This window comes from Zootermopsis nevadensis, unplaced genomic scaffold (genome assembly GCF_977971745.1).
Source record: "Zootermopsis nevadensis isolate Lab colony 2312 unplaced genomic scaffold, Znev_1.0 Znev_ptg000031l, whole genome shotgun sequence".
Lineage (NCBI taxonomy): Eukaryota > Metazoa > Arthropoda > Insecta > Blattodea > Termopsidae > Zootermopsis > Zootermopsis nevadensis.
Window position 1 is genome coordinate 494,173 of NW_028259163.1, and position 24,840 is coordinate 519,012.

A 24,840-nucleotide genomic window follows, 5' to 3' on the forward strand; every position below is an offset into this window, starting at 1 on the left:
AATTGTAATTTTTAGACTGGACGTATAAACGTAACTAATCTTTCAATAGAACAGTCTTGTTCTAATTCGTGGTTTTAGAGTCTTATCGATTATAACTCCTTAAACAATTAGTCGATATCGTGACGAATCCTTTACACACGTTCGTAAAATAAATACATCTGCCATGTGCTGACATCTGTGATATTAAATAGTAGGTACATCCCGCCATCTGTTGCTACCTAACGAAATTAGCAGAACTACGTGCCGTGACGAGTTGACATAATTCGATATTGATTCGAGATGTACTTTCAACAGTACAGGTTGTCATCTACCAAGAAGCAGGTGTTTAATTTTGTTCTGTTTTGATTTCTTGATTGAGTTCTTTCGGTTCTGTTCCACTTGAGAACTGAACACGATAGAATGTCGACAGACCGGTAAGGGTCGATGATCTGTTGTTTTTTATTCCATCCAAGTTTCGTTATTCTTATTTGTGACCTTTCTTTACCTCGAAAGTTAATTCTTGTTCGGACTGGTCATGGAAACGCTGCCATGTTACCTCCAAAATATGTAGTGACAATAATTGAATGTTGATTGAACCACTCCAGTGCTTGACCTATTTAACGATGTTTTAATCGTACAAGTGTTTACGTCAGTTGTTCAAGGAAGTTAACCAGCTGCTACGTGTGGTAAGGTAATGTACAAATTTATATTTTCATTAATTCAATAATCGGATTGTATGATTTATGCATTTTATATGTAACACTGAACGCAGATAACGAAAGTGTTTGATGTCAAATGTAACAATGTCCTTACTGTTCGTGGATCTTTATATGGTGACAGCGTATGAATAGACCACAATTTGTTGTTGGTTAACCTCTCAGACTATCACTGATGTCACATTTAATAGGAGTTACTTTATTCGACAGAGATTTTCATGCCTCACGCATGTTGAAAATAACCCAAGTGTTGTGGGTCTTGATCGTAGTGAAAATAGGTTATGTTCTCTCCCATTTTGGTGTCTATATATACAGTCCATCTGCTATGACAGGATTTTTTTTACGTCAACTGTAATAAACACAACTCGCATGAAGTGACTGTTTATGACCGCGGTCTCACAACTACGTTAATTGTTGACTTTTTGTCAATATAGACTATAGAAGTGCAAATTGAAGGACGGTTGTGCGTGCATGAATTGGAAAGAAATTGGACGTGACCTATTTTTAGTAATGCTCAACTCATTCACTCGCTAACTACGCCAATCTCACTTCTTTACTAATTAAACCCTCAAAGCCCAGTGGTAAATATATGTACCACTTCATCAGTCATTTTGTGTTTGAGTTTTTGTTATTCTCACTGTAAAACAGCGATTATTTCCTTAAACTGCGTTTAGTCAGCTGATATTTGTAATGGTGAAGTGTGGTGTTTACTTCGCGGTACGGACTGGATTCTTAAATACGTATTATTTAGACGAGCTTTGACTTCAAAGGGTTAACCAGTTAATCTTAGTAATGGTGAATTGTAGTGTTTTCTTCGCGGTACGGACTCTCTGTTTAAATATTATGTACTTAGTGTGTCTTATTATAAGCAGCGATTATTTCCTTAAACGGCGTTAACCAGTTGATCTTCGTAATGGTGAAGTGTAGTGTTTTCTTCGCGGTACGGACTGGATTCTTAAATACGTAATATTTAGACGAGCTTTGGCTTCAAAGGATTAATAGAGCTGATTAGAATATACCATGCGTCCCACTCGCTCGCTAAGTAGACCGATCTCACTTCTTCACTCATTAAATATCTCTCTCTGTCGCTCTTTGTTCGAACTTCCTCATTTTCTAATACGGTCCTCAACTCCATTACTCAATCGTTCAATCAATTAACAAGTTTCGTGAACAGTGCAGTCTGTTGAATGAATGTGCATTAGCTGTAGAATTAGAACACAGATGAAATCAAGTGGCGCTCAAGAAAGTGTCCCAGATAATTACAACAGTAAAGCAGGAGAACAGCGAAGAAGTGAATCCGTCCACCTGCAAAGACCGTGGCTTCGTCAGTCCCCCCTCAACCCGCGTGTTCTGGATCTGGTCGAATGAATCCAAACATCGAAATGTGGAGTCAGCACTTAACCTCTGGTGAAAGGCTGGACTTGCGTGTCTCCGTGTACAGTTACTGAAGTTTTCCATCTCACCGGTTTATAATATAAATCCTTACGCTGAGGTCAGTGCGCTGGATCTGCTGCCACGTGCATTTCTGAAACTGGAAATTACCCGAGTTACAAAACCGCGAGTCACGTAACACCTGAGAATGTGCGTACAGCAAATAAAATTAGCATGCCCCACGTATCGCTGCCGCACTCGAGATGTCCGAAAGCCCTTATCACATCCTCAGCGGTTTTATTCGTCTCTGATCGAGCATTTGGCTGCTGTTGCAAGTTACGTGTACTCGATTGGAGCGAGCCCTTCCACGTTCCCTTAAAATCATGAAGGGTTTATTTTATTTTGACATGTAGAAGAAATGAGGATGAGATGGGTTGGGCATGTAGATAAATTCGCACAAAATATGGGTTGTAATACAAAAGTGGAAACTGGTTTTCTGGGTGTGGACGGCTCAGAACAGGGATCGGTTGCGGGCTTTAGTGAACACTGTAATGAACGTTTGGGTACTAGGTCTGTGGCGTTGAAATTTTATGGAAATATTGGAAATAATCGTGGGTTAGACGCATTCTTATTAGTTTTAATCAGAGTTGAAAATAATTTGTTTGCTCTCAGCTGTGTAGTGTTTTGAAAGATTACGTGCGTCTGTGGTAAAAGCACATGCCGTATATTTTCTGTAGTGTTTGGTCCTGAAATAGAATTTTGTTTGTTCGTTCCGATTAAGCCTCGGCGTTTTACTGCAAGTCCTCGTAGGACTAATGGCCCACGTACGTCAACAGCGAGCACTTATTGCGGTCAAGGAACCATGAGCAAAGTGTCACGACGAGTGTAGATCGAGTGGCCCCGGTCCTTTATATCTGACGACACGAATAAAAATTAATGTTTCGGAATAAAACATCCGCAGAAATTTAAAGAAGGCGCTTGTCATTTCTCCAGGAACACAGTGCAATGAGCAGTCGTAGTGATCTTTCTCAGGTAATGAGCGGGCCAGTGACCCGACCCGATGTTAAATTGATCGGTCCCTCCGCGGGCGACCGGAGCTTTTTTTTTAGGGTCGTAAAGGAAACTTTGTTACGAACACGGATCAAACATCAGCCCGTATGAAGTTGGCCGTCTTCTCGGTTGTTGCGCCGTGTAGTCTGGTAGAAGTTCACCGACGTTTCGGAGGTCATACTGCCTCCGTCATCAGGGCGATGAGTATGAAGATTTCTGTCTTCTGGGTTGTTGCGCTGTGTCGTCTGGTAGAAGTTCACCGACGTTTCAGAGGTCCTTGCTGCCTCAGTCATCACTCATTGCCTTGATGATGGAGGCAGCAAGGACCTCTTGAAGTTATCTCATCTTCAGCATACCAACAGGCTCGGCAAAAAATTCCACGACAGCCCAGCAGTTAGGAAATTAAGCATTTAAAACTCAGTATGGATTGTATAAATTCTCGTGGGCCCAAGGCTGCTCACGGGCATACGGTTGGCGATCCCTTCATTCGATCTAAAAATAAATGCACATTTACGTATCACGTGACATGAATTGAAATGTACGCGTTTCAGTACTTTCGTAGTGTTAAAGTCCTTTTACGAGAATTTCCCCTTGACATTTCAAGCGTACAAACGAGGAAACATTAGATTGTCAGTGACAATTTCGTTGCTTTTACTCGGTCGCAGCTTCTGAATACAGCAAAATGACGCGACCCTCGGCTTGCGGAACACGGTCACTGCGATGGGCTGACACGATGATACGAAGACATTTATTAACCTAGAACAAGACGCACACGGCCTCATTCTCGACGTTAGGAATGACACGAACAGCGCCCCCTTCGGAGCAACTTCTGTCAAGCCGGATACGCAGAGGCCATTGGCAGATCTTCGGTAGTCGAGAGGACAGCGACGGAGCGAACTGGCGTTCCTTGGTGTTCTACTTTCCCCTTTAAGATACAGTCCGATCCGAAAGGCAGAGGCCACGGCGAGCCTTCTACGTAATTGCCTGCACTGATGGATTTCTGTCTTCGCCACAATGTCACTCTGCACCAGAGTCCGTCGTTGAGGGTATAACAGCCGGAACGTGAAGCTAATTACTCGCCTCTGTCTAGTGCCTCGAACACTTCCACTGTCCAATACATCTGTGTGATGTGCGTAGTTAAACGTTACTGAAAAAGTTGACGTAGTTTATGATTTGGTTGCAAAATCAAACGGGGAAAAAACTTTTGTATCAACATGCAAACAGAATTTACGTTTTGGATGAAATACATTTTGTGACTGACTTTATGGTAGATAGCCCGTTCTTACCGTCATCTTTCCTGGTAGGCAGATGATCTTACCACCCACTTGGGGTTGATGCACGTATCTCACACCCAAAGCCAGCCAAACCCCGCGGTCTTGTCAACATCTGTTCCTGCCTCGACTGGAGTCAAACTTCTTGAATTGTTTAGTGTTGAGAGAAGTCTGGCTTGGGGATATCCTGACCCTCTTAACACGAAGTCACATGATTAAAGCAGGTTCCGGTCTGTCGACCTGTCTTGTTCACATAACGGTAAAGACAGGCCTCAAGCCAGGAAGGCAGCGGCGTTGCGGGCTCATCAGAGCATGACGTCAACTAAGGGCTCGCGAAGACGACCGCTCGTTCTGTCGAGTCTCGTTGCCGCGTGGCCGGAGGTCCCGTCCTCTGGTGTTTCACCACGCGGCTCTGTTTGGTTACTAGAGCCGGTAACAACAGGAATCTGTAAGACCTTCAGGTACCAGTCACGGAGCGAAGAAGTTGGTACGACGTCGTGACTCGTCCAACCCACTGACACAGGTCTCGGAAGTTGGCACGATCGCCGCACGGACGTGGCTTGCAGTTTTACTCAGTTGCACAGACCCGATCGTCTTTGTTTTTAGGTTAGGTGTACCAATCCTAGAGGTCACACGGGATGTCGGAACAACTCGTAGAGCAATGAGGGTTGGAGTCAGTTACCGGAAAGAGTTTCGATGTAGAATATTTCTGGCACAGCAAACGCAACGATACTTCTTGATTTCCCTGTGCGTTCTACATACCCTGCCCATGGTTCGTCGTATTTATATTTGCAGTAGAACTGGAAATTAAGCCAAGGGCATCGGAGAATGTGAGTTGCTGCAGTGGAAATGATGTCTCACCCCTCTCTGTTACTTTCATGAGTAAATGAAAGCGTCTTGAGCGTACGTGGTGCAGGGAAAAGACAGGAGAAGGTCCTGCAGGCACAACGCCGTTCAGTTATCATCGCTGAGCTATCTGTCGCGTTAATTGTGGTCCTCTCTCCTCATTCACTCTCGTTTCTAGTGAGCAACTTTGTCGACAATACGTAAGGCCTCTTACCTTGCAGTATTGGAGCCCGTCGGGAGGGGAGAGAGAGGTCACAGCAAATCTTGCCCTCTGCCTCGAAGAGACAGACGAAGTGGCCAGCCAGCGAGGTGCATGCCCTACATATTTGCGATTTATAAATGCAGTGTCTGTGTGAACAAGCTTGGAAAGTGTATTCCGTGCCTCAGTACACATAATATCGTTCATTTGGAGGTCCTAAATCCTACCTATTCGATAATTTCCACCTCACAAATTTCCTCATCCGTCCTGTGGTTCTCGAGTAGACTCGACTGGACGGACGCTACCAACCCATAATGCGTTCTAGCATAATTAATTTCACAGATAGCCTTGTATTCTGGTAAATATTTACCAAAGTTTCAGAGGTACTTGATTGTGCCATCATCAGGGCGAAGAGTCATCGTCGTGAAAATTTCAAGAGGTTGCATTAATCTAGTCAATGAACGTTGTTACGCGTCAGTGTATTGAATGATCTTAGTAGCGACGAGAGACGTACATTTGCTTGAAACTCACTGATTTTGATGATGCTAATGACGATAAATATTATGCTTATGACGTCGGAAGCGTTGTCCAATGCTCTGCTGTGTAACTAGAAACAAATGACTTTCGGAACCGAAATACATCACCTCGTTGTCACTACAGTGACACGCTTTTCCATATTTATGCAATGTTCTCGTTTTTAGTGAATGCAGAGATAATTTTGTAATGCCAAAATAACCAATTGCGTATTTTCATAATTATGACATTTATGGTGTTTGTCACTCTACTGGGAGTAGGATCAAATCTGGAAACTCAAATGTGCTTGAAAATCTCTTCTGTCTTCCATTGGGTTTACGTTCTTGAACTATTCGAACCGCCTAATTCTGGCACTGTCTTTATATTTTAATATTATTTATTATGCGTGCAATAAGTTTATTACCGAGCAATTTTTACCCAGTCGGGGAACGCGTGGCTACTCTGATTTCTTGTCTTTTGATCAGATCTAAAATCGTGATCCACTCGAGTTGACAGAAGTCATGATACATAGTCAGTTTTTCTCTGTATTTCCCCGAAAAATGTTTTCCTGTTTACTGTACAACACATTAAAATATAGACAATTACAATTCACTGTCTCCTGAGTCATTTTTAATTGCTATAATTATATTTAATCTTACCCTCTGCAGTTTGCTAGTGAATTCCCTTGTCTGAAAATAATTTGATGTCTGCTTAATATTTCACTTAATTAATCAGCTTGGAAATACAACATAGAATGTTATATACTTCAATCCTCGTCCTTTCGTTACAAATCCATGCGTATTACAGATCCACTCCCACGTCAAATATTTCTAGATTACAACATAGTTTGCGATAAACTTTTCCTTGCAGATTATGGTGTCCCGCAAAGCAGTGCAATGTGGCGGTGTTGGTTACCAGCAGGAGAAAGTCTTCATTCTACCAACGGAACAACGGCGAATCATACCACTTGGAGGGCGAGACCACTTACCGCTGCGCTAATGCTTAAGTAGGTTTCGTGGCTTCTGCTCAGTTACTTCCATCCGGCGGGCGACGTGCAATGGAGCGAACGGACAAGACCGCATTGTCTTGCAGACACTCTTAGTACGTCACGGTTTCTACCGGAATACAAAGAGAGCTGAAAAACAGCAGAGAATCGACGAGCGCGTCGTCCAGTTTGAAGCGAGGAAAATCGTAAGAGGGCGAAGTGTTCGATTCTGGACTAGCAGTGGCAAGTCAATTCTCGAGAAACTCACGTGAGAGACGGCAGTGAATTCCGTGTGTTATTAAAGCCTACGAAAATGTAGACGGAGGTCCTGACAATCGAATGAAGACGAGTCAGTAATTATGCAACAAATATTCAAAGTGTTTGTGTTAATTGGAAGGCGACAGTGGCGCCGCGGGTCGCTGAGTGGGTCAAAAGGGCGGGTGACTCTGCTGTGACCTGACACCTGCTTCAGCTGACCTTCGACGAGCAGATCAGAGGTCGAAAGGTTAACTCGGCAACGATGATCACCTGTGTACGGATCGCAGTTTTTGTGGCTTCGTTTCATTTCGCGTTGGGTAAGTTAATCGCAATTCTTTTTTTTTTCTGTAAAAAGTTGTAATTTTGAATGTTTTGACTCTTCTGGTATGCTGGACGGAACCTACCAGACCACGCGATGTTGTATCCCAGAAGGCAGCCATGTTTAATTCAGTCGCTTCTCACGTTACCGTTGCGAAATTCGCAACTCGAATCAGTTCAAAATCTAGTCTTTTATTTAAAACTTTAATATGAATATTCATATTAAATTCTTGTGCAAACTTAAATAGACTTTGTTGTGTGGACTGAAATTTTGATTCATCCAGTACATATTAATTTATGTTTATTTAAACCTTTCCAAGTTTAATATTAAAAAAAATTATTCTCGTCTCGAAAAAAAGAGACCATTACATCTATCAATTGGTTAATACATTTCTAAGAAAAATATTTGTGTTTATCCTGAATATTATACGAAATCGATAAATACACTCTGTGTTCAAAAAGCAGAATTACTGAAAGGTAATTATACTTACCTCTGTGCTTTAAAGGGGTTATATCCGTGTTGTGTAAAGCATCCAACATGCCCCGAACATTGTACGTGTTATCGTTAATGTAACCCTGAAGGAATCATGTCTTCCGTTACGTGACGATGCTGTACCAACTGACTGTGATACAGACCGTGGAATGAATAGAAAATTGACCACGACAGGGACAGATCGCAGTGTTGTTCGGCATTTGTCAAAGGAGACTCTCTAACCACTTTTCCGAACGCGTGGCAAATATTTGAGGTTATCACGGCGGTGAAGACGTCGAAATCGGCCTTCTTGGTTGTCACGCCGTGTGGACTTTCAAAGTTTCGCAAGAACCCAGCCTTCAGCCCCGAAGTCCACTCAGCGTTAAACATCGCCATCTTGACCATCGCTCAAATCACGATTTAAGAAATTTGTTGAGTAATACAGGGGCATATCTCAATTTTGGTTGTTTCTCATAAGTCGCCTTGGTGTTTCAATGAGTCTTCCTCGTGTATAACCTTGTGGCCCGCGAGCCGATTAGAAAGGGTCTAGTAATGGCTGAGATCCCCTGTTTTTAGAACTTTTTGGTTAGCTGTGAGGCGTTAAGCTTCGTTATTATTTCAAAGCCGGTCACTGGAGAGAGAGAGAGAGAGAGATTCGGAGGCGAACACAGGAGATTCCCAGTCGAGAAGTAAACAGTTGCCAGGCTGTTCACAAGAGGGCCATGCCCTGAAGACACACTTCAGACTACGAAACACACAGCACATAACAAATAAACAAACAAGTTAAAACGACTTTATTTGGGGGGGGGGGCAAGGCCGTGGTCTAGGCAACACGGAGTTTTCCTCCGTGGCATCCCAACAATTACTCTATTCACACACAGAAGAAGGCAATGGCAAACCACTTCTGGATCATCTGCCAAGAACGTATATGAACAGGTCCCAGTTCGAGAAAAGGATGGAAGGATCCTGTTCATATGGACCTGTCGTCAGACAGAACACTAAATAAATACATATAAACAGAAACCATCTGACGATTAGGTAACCTCGAAAGAATCCTTCGACTTCCAACAGGAAGAAAAAGTAATTACAGTCATTTACCGGAAGCGGTTACTCACGGTTATGAAAGTTTGGCAACAGAAATGCTACTTAAGTTGAGAATCGGTTCAAGAGTCTTAGTGAAATCGTCACTTGAACAAAGTGATTTAGCAAAGCGCCATGTCACGCTTCGAGCAGACAGGCGTCTTCATAGTCCGAGACCGCTGAGGTTGCTCACAGAAGCTACGCCGTCCTCATGATCGACCTCATTAATATATTCGGGGCGAATCTGCGCGTTTAGCCTACGTAACTATCTGTCTGGTGGAAAGGAAAAAACGCCGGATATAATATGTAATCCAAAAACATGTCGGCACACGAAATGAACGGCGAGATAAAAAGATGCTGGCGATGGAAAATAATGTTTGTAGTATGGGTAGTACAGGCTGATTTATCTCCTAGCCCCTGTGGTCACCCTGTCATTTAATTCTATCGGATATCGAGCGCACAGATTCGTCCCGACTAAAGAACATTTATTTTCGCCTCTCAGAATTGAAACTTAGGAATCTGGAAAATTTCTCACTCACTAATACGTATTTATTTTATGAAAGTTTATTAAGTGTTGATGTGCCCACATGCTTAAGCGTAATTTATTTAAGTAACTTTCCGGATGATTACAGTAGAAATCGTCACAAGCCAGCCAGCTGAACGGAAGCTGCGACCAACTTCTCGCCGATGGCGGAATGTGTTAAAGAACCACTTTCATAATGGAAATCATGAACTCCGAGCGTTCAGTTGGAAAGTAACTCTCTGGACTCGACTCGCTGATTAATGACATCACGAAATTGCTTACTTGAAGGCCTGTGGTTTGTAAGAAAAGTTGCCTATATCGCAGGAATTGGCAAAATTATTTTTAAATGGATTTCAGGTTTTCACGGCGGAGGGTCTGAAGATGGCTGTCTTCTGGGTTGAAGAGCCGTGTAGTCTGGTACAAGTTTACCAAAGTTTCAGAGGTCCTTGCTGCCTCCATCATCAGGGCGATTAGCCATCAACCCAGAAGGCAATCATATTTGAGGCATAATTTTGGATCAGTTTTGTGTGAAAATGAAAGACGTCTGATAAAAATCTGATATCACAGGTTTAGAAATTGTGAGACCCAAAACAGAGGAGAAACGCGTGACGTCTGTCTTCACGCACTGAAACTTAAATTACGCTGCAGATTTAAATCTGCATTCCACGCGTTCAGACCCCTGTGAAGCTAGCGCCTCTGGAAGGAAACTCAGAATATCAGATATTGTTAATATTTTAAACGTCATATGAGTAGTTGGCGTGTGACGGTAGGTAGGCCACTGGATACTACAGGAGTTGAAACTCGAAAAGGGTTGACTTCTTGTAATAAGGACTGGTGAAAGTTTCTCATTCAAAGCAGACGAGACAAGTGTAAACAGGAATATATAGGCTAACGACCACGTGTAATTATAACCGAACTAAATAATGTTGCACGACTATTTAGCACAGCCTTTAAGAATCTAGGGCATTTGTAACGTGACGAGTAAACGGAGGGGTATATTATTTGTCAGACATATCTTGAAAACACATGTTTACACTTCGAAACACCATAACACGGTAAATACACACGAGCAGATAAGCTGTTTAGTAGGTCCAGTGGAAATTTCGCCTTGTGGGATTAGCTAATGAAACTATTTGCAAACTTTTAGTCTGCCTTAGTGTGTCTAACGCACACAAACAAACGAACACCAAAATAAATGCTGCATAAGCAAAGACTGAACTTTCAGCAACGCAGCGGAAGGAATAAAGAATTGTCTAAGTGGGTCTACCGTCAATTCGGGACGACGTGGCCCCCAAACGAGAAGATGTTCAATGACCACTGACCCAGTGGCTCAGAAAACAGGCCTCGTGTTTCACAGTTACCGAATTCAATCACAGAACTCACTACTAGCGTTGAAACTGAAAAAAGTAATATAAATACTTCAATTACATTGGCATCGCGGTCTAAGGATGCACGGATGGATGTAAATATTTACACCGTCCTGATGATGGAAGCAGCGAGGACCTCTGAAACGTTGGTAAACTTCCACCAAACTACACGGCTCTAGAACCCAGAAAACCCAGTCTGTCCAGTCCTTCATTGAGAGAACCAAGCCCTTCGTTATAGACCACTTTTGCACTGAGTGTGAATTCGAGTCTTCTGTGTGCCTGCCATGTGTAGCAGTGTCCTGAGGAAAATCACCAGAAGAGATGACCACATTTCTGGCATCGAATACTTGTTATTTTGTGTGTTCATGCAGAACACGTGGGTGCTGGAGGGACTCCATGGGCCACCCCCGATCAGGAGGCATTGGATGAGCTACAAGACGCCGACATACTGAAGGCTGTGGTAACCTCGATGCAAGAGTGGCAGAAGAGACACACTTCCCACAGGTAAGTTCCTGTTTACATTCCGAAATTTTACACATCCTGAGAGTCAACTTAGTTACTGGCTAACTACTGTCTGTCTGAGCAGAGAATTGACTCGACCTTGAAGCCGTGACGTCATGTTGTACGCTGTCCCCAAAATACTACGGGCTTCTATTTCTGGCAGTGAGAGGTATTTTTCTGTTCGCCGTGTCCTCCAGACCCAGAATCGGGGGCTCTTGTCTCCACGGGCAAAGACTTCGGAGGTTGGAAAAGTGTGGAACTTTTCCTTTCTGGTTTCAACAGAATTTTCTAGATCATCTGACGGTGCGTGGGTTGTTTCCAGGAGGAAGCGAGGGGACTCGTCTGTCTGCTACCCGGAGGTCGGTTGCTTCCAGGACTCGGGCCCGTTCGGGTACCTGGACATGTTGCCGTCCCCACCCGAGGAGGTGTCCACCAGGTTCTTCCTGTACTCCGGCCGAGCACGAGCCAACTCTCCCGCCATGGACGTCCCCTTCAGCAACCTGACCGCCGTCTGGCCTTGGGCCAGTAAGGCCTTCAACCTTTCCGCGCCCACCAAGGTCATAGTTCACGGCTTCGGAGGCTCCTGCAATAACGTGTGGGTCTATGAGATGAGGTCAGCTCTGATGACGGTGGTAAGTGTTTGATTCAATCTGATGTAGTTAACGCGGCGTGGTCGTAAAACTTCACATCCTCATTCAAAAGGCTTGTTTAAAGCCACTGAACGTAGGTATCTCCATGTCTGTCTAAGGGAAATTCCTCTTTTCACTTCGTTACTTCGTCGATAAAGATAAAACAATCGAGCACAGAAAGTCAGGAGCCGACCACGCGATTGGCTGAGTCAGTAGAATGAGTGTCTGCGGGCTGGAGAGCCGGGTTCAATTCCCGGCAGAGTAAGGAATTTCTCACATCCACCCCAACGCCCGAAACTCTTCTAGGGTCCGGTCTCCTGTCCGATGTCTGCCGAGGTTAGGCTGGAGGCCAGAGCGTGAAGCCGACCTGTCCGGATCTCCTTTGTGCCCAAATACGTCATCGCGTGTCACATTTTATTTCTGCTCAATGCCTATGGATGACAAAGTGATAACTTTTTCGAGGCACCGTGTGTGATGTGTTATAACGCCTCTGAGCTTGAGGAATTGCTAAACGTAGGAACTATCTTCTGTCAGTTGTCTGAAAGTACCGCTGAGAGTGGCCACGGATCCTTCACGCCTGCTTTAATGAGACCTTTGAACGTTAATTGCCATCCATTAGTATTCAAGTGCAAGGCTTCAACCCTGCCGCGTTGTCGCGTACAGCGCCAGCTTGTGGGCGGTTTGAGCATTGCCAAAGCGTCGTCAGGAATGGGCGGCCGATTTAACCTAGACTGAAACGCTACGTACACCTTCAGTGTCGAGTTAAGGTGGACACTGACACTAGGGGTATCCAAGGAAACAGTCGCTCATGAGCTGACGTTTCGGTCAACTGCCCAAAAGTATCCCCGCTTCAGAGGAACATAAAAAGTCAGACAGGATCAGGGCAGAGGTTAGAAAATCGTGGTCCCTAACCTTATTGCAACTGGAATGAAACGGAATTGTCGAGATACACTCGGAAAAAAATAAAATTCAGTGCCAACTTCTCCATCCTGATCTCTGATACCTATAGCACAGCGAGCCCTAGGAAGTTTTTGTGCTGAACGGGAGAACAGTTTGGGAACCCCTGCCTTGCAGAATTAACCAGCGTCGCTTGCATCAGAATCTGTTCTTCACAGCCGAATATACGAACGCAGTTTGTGGGACAGGCTGTAGTTCTATCAAGAGTGTACTTGTAATTCCACGAGCGATCTGCCAATTGGTACGTACCGTTGCTACGTGCTGTGGTCTCTTCCTGCCGCATTGTTTCGCTAAATTTGCATTCACCGACGCCGTCCTCTCGAACGAGGAATGTCATGTCTGCCACTCTACAGCTGTGCGCCCGCCATTTTGTTGAACTGTGAAGTCTCAGTTGCTTTTTGGGTTATAGGCCCCAGCAATGTTTTCACTGTACAATTCGCGTGGTGTGAAAGTCAGAAAAGGAACTCAAAAATACTTTCCTTCCAATTAGGTTTTCATTTAACATAATCCACTTTTAATTTATTCGCATGCGTGCATAATTAGTCTTTTATTTCATGAACACAAAATGGCGCCTTCCAGTTTTTGAACTTCGTCTCTGCCTCTTGAATAATTTTAACCTTTCAGGTTTCCTTGTTTAAATTATGCACGAATTTTGATCGGACCTTCAACACCGGATTTAATTAATCGAAATGAGTTCAGAAATCCTAGGGATAATTCTCGAGGATATGAAACATGTAAATTGATTCTGAATGCGCTATTTTCCTCCTATAATCTTACGTACAGGACGACGCTAAGAAGATTTTAACACTAACTGATGTGCTCTTATCAAAATGGCAGCTTTGACAAAGAGCTACACGAAACACAGTGGGATGCTAACTCTCGTCACTTACGGCTTGTTGCCTTTTTCTATCTCTGAAACTCTTTTCGTCCGACTTTCCAGTCACGGTTGAAAAACTGTCATCCGGCTACAAGCGAAGTTTCGTTTCTTTAGGCAAAGACATTTATCGTTTTAATATTATACCCTCACAAGTATGGCTGTAGGTGTCACGGAGGTGAACCTGCTTCTAGATTTAATTTCTGTAACTTGAACGTAAATATTTTAAATGACAGCATCTCGTGGCATCTTCGTGCCGGATATTTACATCTGTGAAAAACTCGAAGGCCTTGAAGTGTTCCGAAGGAAGGTTTATCGCCCCCTGAACCCACTTACGCCGCTCCTAGGCCAAGCTGTTAATTAGATTAGAAGTGAGCTGCGAGTGTAATCTCACACCAGAGCTTTCTCAACTTTCTGCACGAAAGTGTCACAGCCTCAGGAAAGGACTTCATCTGACGACGCCATTCAGATATTTTTTATGTTCATTCACTTTGACGCCTGAAATTTTGTGCTGCGAGGAAGCAAATGGATGCTGAAATGCGCGTTCGTCTGTCCAATTCGTGGCTACCAGTGAGTTCTGTTTCGTAATGACAGTGAGAGTGCAGATGATACGGACAGAAGTAGCTCATTCTGCGACCCGGAGACCACACGTTGTCTCCTCGGGGCGGATTGACACCTCGTCTCACCCCGTCTTGGCGACTGTCCAGTGACCCACATACTGTTCGTACAGGGCGTTCACTGATAAAGTTGAACGTAACTGTAACTTTCCGGCACCCGGCAAAAACTTCGGTAACAAAGGCAAGAGAGTTTCATCGACTCTCGTCGGGCCGGCGGTTCCAAAACTAGGAGACGCGAGCCAAATTGGTGTTTGGAGAGTGGAATCCGGCGAGTTTAGAAATGGAGAGAAGGCGTTATTGAATTACGGTGTTCCGGATTTCGGAGTTGTCAGCTGTATATGAAGTTGAAGCTCGAAACGTAAGAAATGAGCGCGGACGTCTGACACTACCGTCACAATTTATCTCGTTCTGGTTTACGGATTCGTCCAAATGGCATTCTCTAGTCCGCAAATGGGACTGCTTCGGTGGGGGATATCCATGTTTCCAGCTGTATTCGAACCCACGATCTTCGTCGCGTGTTGCAGGAGGAATGCAACGTCATTTGCGTCGACTGGGAAGCGGGCGCCCTGATTCCCAACTACGTCCGGGCGGCAGCCAACACGCGCCTCGTCGGCAAACAGCTGTCCATGCTCCTCCGGGGTCTGAACGCGCACCTCGGCCTGCCCTTCCACAATGTCCACGTGATCGGGTTCAGCCTCGGCGCTCACGTGGCGGGGTTCGCGGGGGCAGAGCTCAGAAATCTCAGTCGGATAACAGGTAAATAATGGAACCCCCATCTTCAAAATGGAAGTAAATCCATTTTAATCCAAAAACTTCGTACACTCGATCACAATCGAATCGAATGACTTACAGGTTGTGTGTAAATTATCTTCACAAATTCACTCGGGAATAAATCCGTGATGAAGAGACATGTAGACACACTGTTTCATCGTCATCGCTGACAGAAAGTCTCGGAAGTTTCACCGAGTTCCCCGGTAGATGGTAGCACCCGTTGTTTCGCACTGAATTGCACGAGTAACATTGTGAAGATAGATTATACATCTTTGGTTATGTTTTACATCTCGCGGAAACTATCCGATGGGAGTTTCATCTTTTTGCAGGATCGGCTATCACATAATCTCGTACTTTTACTCTATTCGTCTCTCGTAGGAGCCTGCTACCTCCACTTTCATGGTGACTCTATGGAGGTGCGCGTTTAACTTCTTCTGTTTTGTGTGGCTGACGTCGGTCGGTCTGTTTGCTATAGGATTGGATCCTGCTGCTCCTTTGTTTGAGAGTCAGGACCCTCGGGCTCGTTTGGATTCGACCGATGCCATGTTTGTTGACGTCATCCACTCGAATGGCGAAAATCTCATCCTCGGAGGCTTGGGTTCGTGGCAGCCAATGGGAGATGTGGATTTTTATCCAAATGGAGGCCGGATGCAGAAAGGTTGCACGAACCTTTTCCTTGGTGCTGTAACCGATATTCTTTGGTGTAAGTATCATTACTCGACCACGCAGTTATTCCGCTTAAATTGGCGTTGTTGGTCCAGGATTAATCGACATCTCTGCCGAGATTCAAACCGGATACCTCCAGAATATTCTTAAGGCCTTTTGCTGGATGCAACCCTCACGTCGTCTGGTGAACGAAGACTTAATCGCTTACCCATTCATGTTTCAGCCGCGTCTGACGTCGAAGGCCGAAGCCTCTGTAACCACAGACGAGCTTACAAATTCTTCACAGACTCCGTGTCCCCCCGCTGTCATTTCCCCTCCTTCCCCTGCGAATCTTACGACAAGTTTCTCGAGGGAAATTGTTTTCCTTGCAACGGCGACCGACGATGTGGTAACATGGGTTACTACGCCGACCGTTCGAATGGCAGAGGGACGCTGTACCTCATCACAAGGGACGAGGAACCATTTTGTGGTACGACTCGAATTTAATAGCTCTGAATTAAAGCAGAGAGTTCAATTGTAATGGCGGCCAAAAGGAACTCGTGACGGATTTTTGGCTTAATCCATCGTTCTTTTGTTACTCTTAATTGCCGTTCTTTTAGATCGTCCATTATGGCCGTCTCGACGCCTTTCTCTCTGCAAGCGTTAAATTTGACTCTGATTGCAGCTCACCAATACCACGTGAGGGTCGAGAGCTCACCCAGTCCTGTCCCTGTCACCAGCTACGGCAAGATCCAGTTAACGCTCATTGGAAATTTGGACATCAACGAAACTTTCACCCTCACTCAGTAAGTGAAATGCGCATCTCCTCAGTTGGCAGCCCCCGCTCAATCTTCAAAATGGATAGCGAGAGGGTGCGATTTGTTTGCAGGAAGGATGACGACGAGCTGAAGGTTGGGAGTCCTCTCGCGCGCATCGCCGTGCCTCACCCGGTCCTCCAGGAGCCTAAGAGCGTGCAGATCACATACACTGCGTACAGCGGCTGGATATCGAGTGGCCTCGCTTCCTGGAGCGTCGACAAAGTCACCCTGACAGACAGTTTTGGCAAGAGGTTTGAGAATCCACCGCTTACTTTGACCAAAGAATTTGATTCCTTACGTGGCGAATAAAGGAGTAGTCGAGGCGTCTCCCGATTATAATTTCGACTTTGTGATGCACTGAAGTTCATTCTTGCTCTTAGGCACATTCCGAACCCTTTGGAGCTCCAATTAAGATTGATTTGTCGGAAAACATGACGTTTCTAAAATTTATTAATACATTTCCTGTTTCGATCAAAATCAGTCAACAATAAAAGTTCTGCGCAAAGGAATAATTATCTGTTCAGCCAAACGAGGAATCCTCTGTTAAGACGCCGTCGCGCACCGTCCACTCGGCCAACAGTAAAATTCCCAGAAAACAAATGATTTCTATAATAAGGATACGTTTTCTCGCTTGTTTTATTTATTTATTATAATTTACTATAAATGTAACAGCTATTCCGGTCTGCTATGACCGGAAGACACTTTTTCCCCTCAACTACGTAAACCGGAGACTCCACTTCTAATAACAGACTTAGTTCTGAATTACGCGTTTAGAGAACAGAAACGTGTTTGTTATTCCAGCATGTCCATCTGTAAGAAGGGCCTAGTTCTCGACTCTGGCATTCCTGTGACTCTGCCTCTTTACCCGGGCGAATGCAACCCGCCGAAGGAAAATATTCTTGAGGAGAAAGACAGCTGGACCACACCTCCTTCATCTGCTGTAAGTATTCGCGTAAAACGTCTGTGTTAACAGGTGCACGTGTCAGTGACGAGCCATGAGATCGGAAGTTACTGGACCACATAAAGATGCTGATAATGCTCAACATATCACATAATACGTTCGAAAAACATACCTGAAGGAGTAAAGCGTCACATTTACGTGACTTCGTAACACTCGGAAAATGATTCGTGTAGTTTTTTTGGCTATGAGACACGCAAAGTGAGGATCAGACGGTCAGCCCGAAGGCCTGAAATAAAGATGCCACTTGGATGGATGATATAGAAACAGATCTCGACGTACATCTCGCTCGGAACAGTTTCTCGTAAACACAGAAATAAAACTTGAGGTTCTATGAAATTTGGAGAATTAATTACTATCAGAATAACTTAAATTCTCAGAAAGAACCTGGTCGATACATTCAGTTACTTTACTAAACACTTACTAAACAACAAAAACATTTCGTATTAAATTTGCGTATTGTAAAATTAGAAATAATTTTCCCAATTGTTTATACGCGGAGATAAACAAAGAGACCGGAAGCTGTGGAAAGATATATAGTCAACATTAGTTTTTGATCTTATAAAACTGTTATGAACTGACAAAATCCATTTCTTTCACTTTACATTTGTCAAACTTTCATTACTTTTCCAGGAAGGAGAATCTGAAATTGAAGAACAGAATCCAAGTAAACTGTCTTTAAATACTGCAACATTAAACGGTACGGACAATTCCACAAAATACTCCCCAACTCCTGTTGTTCTTATTGGGGATGAGTTTATTGACAAGGTCTCTGCGAGCAAAGGTCCTCAGAGCACAAACGACAAACACGATGGATTGACTGATGTGGATGCATCGGCCCCAGTGACGCCACACGCACTGGGAAGCCTCCCTTGGCAACCAGTGGATTACCTAGAGAGCAGCAACGCTAACAGTTTAGATGGAACACACAATAAAAGAGAAAATTCTAGGGCATTCAATACCCATGTTACGGAAGTTTTGTTCCAATTGAACAATTCAGCAGCAGAAACTGCTAAAAGTGAACCTTCGAAACATAACAATTCTAGCTCTTTAACAACTTCTGAGAGGCCTGAAATAAAAGAACCTGTCTTGGTTCCTTCCTCAACATCTCATCTGTCCTCCTGGCCAAGGGAGGCAAACGTCAGTGCGATGTCCGATTCACATCCGCACGGCAAACCGGAAATAACTGAACCGGTGCTAAACCCCAAAACAACTTGGACAACACCGAATCCGAAAACGGTTCAGCCTCGGGAAATATCAAATACATTTTCGGGAAATTATCGTGAACAGAAGAATAAATGGATGCCTGCACTGAACCTCAACCCACCACCAATAAGTAACGGTCAGACGTGGCAACACTGGATTCCTGAAACCACAGCCTTAAATAACGCCAGCACGACGACTGAAAGACAACTTTCAGAAGACAAATCTCACGAGGCACCAGAATCATCAAATGGATCGACAGCTTCAGCAACAACAAAGAATTCCAAGGAGCCACATTCATTGCCTGTGACAGTTCAGCTGTTTCCCGAACGCCTGGCAGCCATATTGGCACAAGCCGAACGCTACGCGAGACTAACATTCTCATTCCCCATGGCAGCAATTAGTAAACTCGGTTACTACACGTCTCGTTCTTCTGATCCCGTAGAAGATGACCAGATCGCCTCTGCTTCGAGCAACAGACTCTACAGCATCAACACGCATTTTCTTTCAGCGAGTTCAGAGGATCCCAACAGAGGATATCCGAGTCCTCAGACTCAGCGAAGGCCAAAACACTTCGCTACAACGAGACCAACTGCGGGAAACGCGAACACAAAGCCAACCAATCAAAACACGTTCCTTACTTTTGAGAATCCGAGACCAAGTAATGGGAAAGCGTCACCTGTTACTACAGAGACTTCAGTTTCTCAACCCAGGGTCGATGTTGTTGATAATACGAGACAATTAAAAGACGCGACCCGAAACGTTCTTATTTTTATACCGTATAATTACGCGTATGTTTCTGATGACGACGATGGAGGTCCTGTGGAAAATGTTGAAATGCCTCGATATATTCCGCTGTTGCGACACGTGCGCACAGATCGGAAAAGCAAATACGAAACTCGGCAGAGGTCAGACAATGACAACCAAAACTCACCTGAAGGTCGTGTTAAGGTTAAACACTTCAGTAGTGACAGAGGAGGTCATTTCAGCATTTTCCATCAGTATCAGATTTTACCAGAGAGATGAATTTTTAGTAGAAATTGCGTAAAATAATTACATGAATAAATGGTGTATAATTCACAACAAAATCAGCCACAGTTATGTTTCAATCTTTACGATGGCTACATTTCAACAGATGAAAAATTATTAATGGATTTGGAGGTCTGTGGAAATGAAAATGTCCTGAGCGTGAAAGTTTGTTTCTCGCGAAACAAAATTTATTGCCAGCCGACAACAAACAATGGTGGATGTAACAGGTTAAGGATACAAGTTGTAAAGTTTGGTCTGGTACTGAAAAAGAGAATAAATCAAAATTTGTGTTCTGTTTCTGTTCGAGAAAGTGGTAAATATGTAAAGCACGAGTATTACAAAAATTGAAAGTGATACAAATATTCAATGGCCAGACGGTCCACTAGCCTCAATGGACACCGCAGTGACAGGGTCGTGCAAACACCGGTCCTGGCCTGGATATTGTGGAGAAACTTTTGACGAAAAATATAAAATTTTTCGAAAAATCGAAAAACGTAGCACATCGTCCAAAACGCGCACAAACCAAAAATTTTAGAAAAATTCCGAATTCAAATTTTTTTTCGAAAATGTCGAAAATTTTACGTTTTCTATGCGTTTCATGCCATTTGCAGCCATTTTTAATTTTTTTAAAATTTTGAAGATTTTTGAAAATTTTCAAAGGGGTACCCCTTTGAGAAATTTCGATTTTTTCGAAAATTTTCGAAAAATCAAAAAACGTGGGAAATCGTCCAAAACGCGCACAAAACTAAGAATTTTTGAAAATTTCCAACTTTTAATTTTTTTTCGAATTTTCCGAAAATTTTTGGTTTTGTGCGCATTTCAGAAGGTTTGCAGCGTTTTTTGATTTTTCGAAAAATTTGAAATTTTTTTCTTCTAAATTTGACCTGGCACATCCCTATCAGGACTAGACTCCGTCGGACTGTCTGGTTCACACAGTCTCAGCCGTACTCAGTCTGTGAGGCAACCGGTATCTGCTGTACACGGTGTGTGATTCAACAGGTCTGTGCTTGACTCCGTCTCTGGTTAACAAGGTCTCTGCGTCACTCGTCCTGTGCCTCACCGGTCTCTGCTTGATGCGGTGTGTGCATCAGCCTGTACGTGCTTGACTCGGTCTCTGCCTCACCCGATCTCTGCTTCCCATTTTCTGTGACTCACCACGTCTTCGCCTCACTCTCTCTGTCTCACACCTCTCTGCTTGTTTCGGGATTGTGCCTCACCCGGTCTCTGCTGAACCAGGTCTTTGCACAGACGGCCTGGCATATGTCGGGTGATACAGAGAACGTATCTTGCAGAGAGCGAGTCTTGTGGACACCGCGTCCGACAGAGAAAGGGATCGGCAGTGACAGGGTCGTGCAAAGAACGGTCCTGGCCTGGATATTGTGGAGAAACTTTTGACGAAAAATATAAAATTTTTCGAAAAATCGAAAAACGTAGGACATCGTCCAAAACGCGCACAAAACCAAAAATTTTTGAAAAATTCCGAATTCAAATTTTTTTTCGAAAATGTCGAAAATTTTACGTTTTCTATGCGTTTCATGCCATTTGCAGCCATTTTTATTTTTTTTAAAATTTTGAAGATTTTTGAAAATTTTCAAAGGGGTACCCCTTTGAGAAATTTCGAATTTTTCGAAAATTTTCGAAAAATCAAAAAACGTGGGAAATCGTCCAAAACGCGCACAAAACTAAGAATTTTTGAAAATTTCAAACTTTTAATTTTTTTTCGAATTTTCCGAAAATTTTTGGTTTTGTGCGCATTTCAGAAGGTTTGCAGCGTTTTTTGATTTTTCGAAAAATTTGAAATTTTTTTCTTCTAAATTTGACCTGGCACATCCCTATCAGGACTAGACTCCGTCGGACTGTCTGGTTCACACAGTCTCAGCCGTACTCAGTCTGTGAGGCAACCGGTATCTGCTGTACACGGTGTGTGATTCACCAGGTCTGTGCTTGACTCCGTCTCTGGTTAACAAGGTCTCTGCGTCACTCGTCCTGTGCCTCACCGGTCTCTGCTTGATGCGGTGTGTGCATCAGCCTGTACGTGCTTGACTCGGTCTCTGTCTCACCCGATCTCTGCTTCCCATTTTCTGTGACTCACCACGTCTTCGCCTCACTCTCTCTGTCTCACACCTCTCTGCTTGTTTCGGGATTGTGCCTCACCCGGTCTCTGCTGAACCAGGTCTTTGCACAGACGGCCTGGCATATGTCGGGTGATACAGAGAACGTATCTTGCAGAGAGCGAGTCTTGTGGACACCGCGTCCGACAGAGAAAGGGATCGGCAGTGACAGGGTCGTGCAAAGAACGGTCCTGGCCTGGATATTGTGGAGAAACTTTTGACGAAAAATATAAAATTTTTCGAAAAATCGAAAAACGTAGGACATCGTCCAAAACGCGCACAAAACCAAAAATTTTAGAAAAATTCCGAATTCAAATTTTTTTTCGAAAATGTCGAAAATTTTACGTTTTCTATGCGTTTCATGCCATTTGCAGCCATTTTTAATTTTTTTAAAATTTTGAAGATTTTTGAAAATTTTCAAAGGGGTACCCCTTTGAGAAATTTCGATTTTTTCGAAAATTTTCGAAAAATCAAAAAACGTGGGAAATCGTCCAAAACGCGCACAAAACTAAGAATTTTTGAAAATTTCCAACTTTTAATTTTTTTTCGAATTTTCCGAAAATTTTTGGTTTTGTGCGCATTTCAGAAGGTTTGCAGCGTTTTTTGATTTTTCGAAAAATTTGAAATTTTTTACTTCTAAATTTGACCTGGCACATCCCTATCAGGACTAGACTCCGTCGGACTGTCTGGTTCACACAGTCTCAGCCGTACTCAGTCTGTGAGGCAACCGGTATCTGCTGTACACGGTGTGTGATTCACCAGGTCTGTGCTTGACTCCGTCTCTGGTTAACAAGGTCTCTGCGTCACTCGTCCTGTGCCTCACCGGTCTCTGCTTGATGCGGTGTGTGCATCAGCCTGTACGTGCTTGACTCGGTCTCTGCCTCACCCGATCTCTGCTTCCCATTTTCTGTGACTCACCACGTCTTCGCCTCACTCTCTCTGTCTCACACCTCTCTGCTTGTTTCGGGATTGTGCCTCACCCGGTCTCTGCTGACCCAGGTCTTTGCACAGACGGCCTGGCATATGTCGGGTGATACAGAGAACGTATCTTGCAGAGAGCGAGTCTTGTGGACACCGCGTCCGACAGAGAAAGGGATCGGCAGTGACAGGGTCGTGCAAAGAACGGTCCTGGCCTGGATATTGTGGAGAAACTTTTGACGAAAAATATAAAAATTTTCGAAAAATCGAAAAACGTAGGACATCGTCCAAAACGCGCACAAAACCAAAAATTTTTGAAAAATTCCGAATTCAAATTTTTTTTCGAAAATGTCGAAAATTTTACGTTTTCTATGCGTTTCATGCCATTTGCAGCCATTTTTAATTTTTTTAAAATTTTGAAGATTTTTGAAAATTTTCAAAGGGGTACCCCTTTGAGAAATTTCGAATTTTTCGAAAATTTTCGAAAAATCAAAAAACGTGGGAAATCGTCCAAAACGCGCACAAAACTAAGAATTTTTGAAAATTTCCAACTTTTAATTTTTTTTCGAATTTTCCGAAAATTTTTGGTTTTGTGCGCATTTCAGAAGGTTTGCAGCGTTTTTTGATTTTTCGAAAAATTTGAAATTTTTTTCTTCTAAATTTGACCTGGCACATCCCTATCAGGACTAGACTCCGTCGGACTGTCTGGTTCACACAGTCTCAGCCGTACTCAGTCTGTGAGGCAACCGGTATTTGCTGTACACGGTGTGTGATTCACCAGGTCTGTGCTTGACTCCGTCTCCGGTTAACAAGGTCTCTGCGTCACTCGTCCTGTGCCTCACCGGTCTCTGCTTGATGCGGTGTGTGCATCAGCCTGTACGTGCTTGACTCGGTCTCTGTCTCACCCGATCTCTGCTTCCCATTTTCTGTGACTCACCACGTCTTCGCCTCACTCTCTCTGTCTCACACCTCTCTGCTTGTTTCGGGATTGTGCCTCACCCGGTCTCTGCTGAACCAGGTCTTTGCACAGACGGCCTGGCATATGTCGGGTGATACAGAGAACGTATCTTGCAGAGAGCGAGTCTTGTGGACACCGCGTCCGACAGAGAAAGGGATCGGCAGTGACAGGGTCGTGCAAAGAACGGTCCTGGCCTGGATATTGTGGAGAGACTTTTGACGAAAAATATAAAATTTTTCGAAAAATCGAAAAACGTAGGACATCGTCCAAAACGCGCACAAAACCAAAAATTTTAGAAAAATTCCGAATTCAAATTTTTTTTCGAAAATGTCGAAAATTTTACGTTTTCTATGCGTTTCATGCCATTTGCAGCCATTTTTAATTTTTTTAAAATTTTGAAGATTTTTGAAAATTTTCAAAGGGGTACCCCTTTGAGAATTTTCGATTTTTTCGAAAATTTTCGAAAAATCAAAAAACGTGGGAAATCGTCCAAAACGCGCACAAAACTAAGAATTTTTGAAAATTTCCAACTTTTAATTTTTTTTCGAATTTTCCGAAAATTTTTGGTTTTGTGCGCATTTCAGAAGGTTTGCAGCGTTTTTTGATTTTTCGAAAAATTTGAAATTTTTTACTTCTAAATTTGACCTGGCACATCCCTATCAGGACTAGACTCCGTCGGACTGTCTGGTTCACACAGTCTCAGCCGTACTCAGTCTGTGAGGCAACCGGTATCTGCTGTACACGGTGTGTGATTCACCAGGTCTGTGCTTGACTCCGTCTCTGGTTAACAAGGTCTCTGCGTCACTCGTCCTGTGCCTCACCGGTCTCTGCTTGATGCGGTGTGTGCATCAGCCTGTACGTGCTTGACTCGGTCTCTGCCTCACCCGATCTCTGCTTCCCATT

General features: G+C 43.8%; 1 protein-coding gene across 1 annotated transcript; it reads left to right on the forward strand.

Moving 5' to 3' along the window:
* Positions 1-68: 68 nt before the first annotated feature.
* On the forward strand, positions 69-20,247 carry LOC110827418 (uncharacterized). Its single transcript, XM_087359450.1, has 11 exons — positions 69-670; positions 6,816-7,505; positions 11,320-11,452; positions 11,772-12,081; positions 15,051-15,282; positions 15,773-16,000; positions 16,187-16,432; positions 16,628-16,748; positions 16,832-17,011; positions 17,562-17,700; positions 18,352-20,247. Exons 2-11 carry the CDS (start codon positions 7,451-7,453, stop codon positions 19,945-19,947), a joined length of 3,240 nt encoding a protein of 1,079 aa, XP_087215576.1. The 5' UTR covers positions 69-670; positions 6,816-7,450; the 3' UTR covers positions 19,948-20,247.
* The last annotated feature ends 4,593 nt before the right edge of the window (positions 20,248-24,840 follow it).

Coding starts and splice junctions, on each gene's coding strand:
- LOC110827418 (XM_087359450.1), top strand. CDS start 7,451: ATGATCACCTGTGTACGGATCGCAGTTTTTGTGGCTTCGTTTCATTTC. Junction 17,012..17,561: donor ACAGACAGTTTTGGCAAGAG/GTTTGAGAATCC, acceptor TTGTTATTCCAG/CATGTCCATCTGTAAGAAGG. Junction 17,701..18,351: donor CCACACCTCCTTCATCTGCT/GTAAGTATTCGC, acceptor TTACTTTTCCAG/GAAGGAGAATCTGAAATTGA.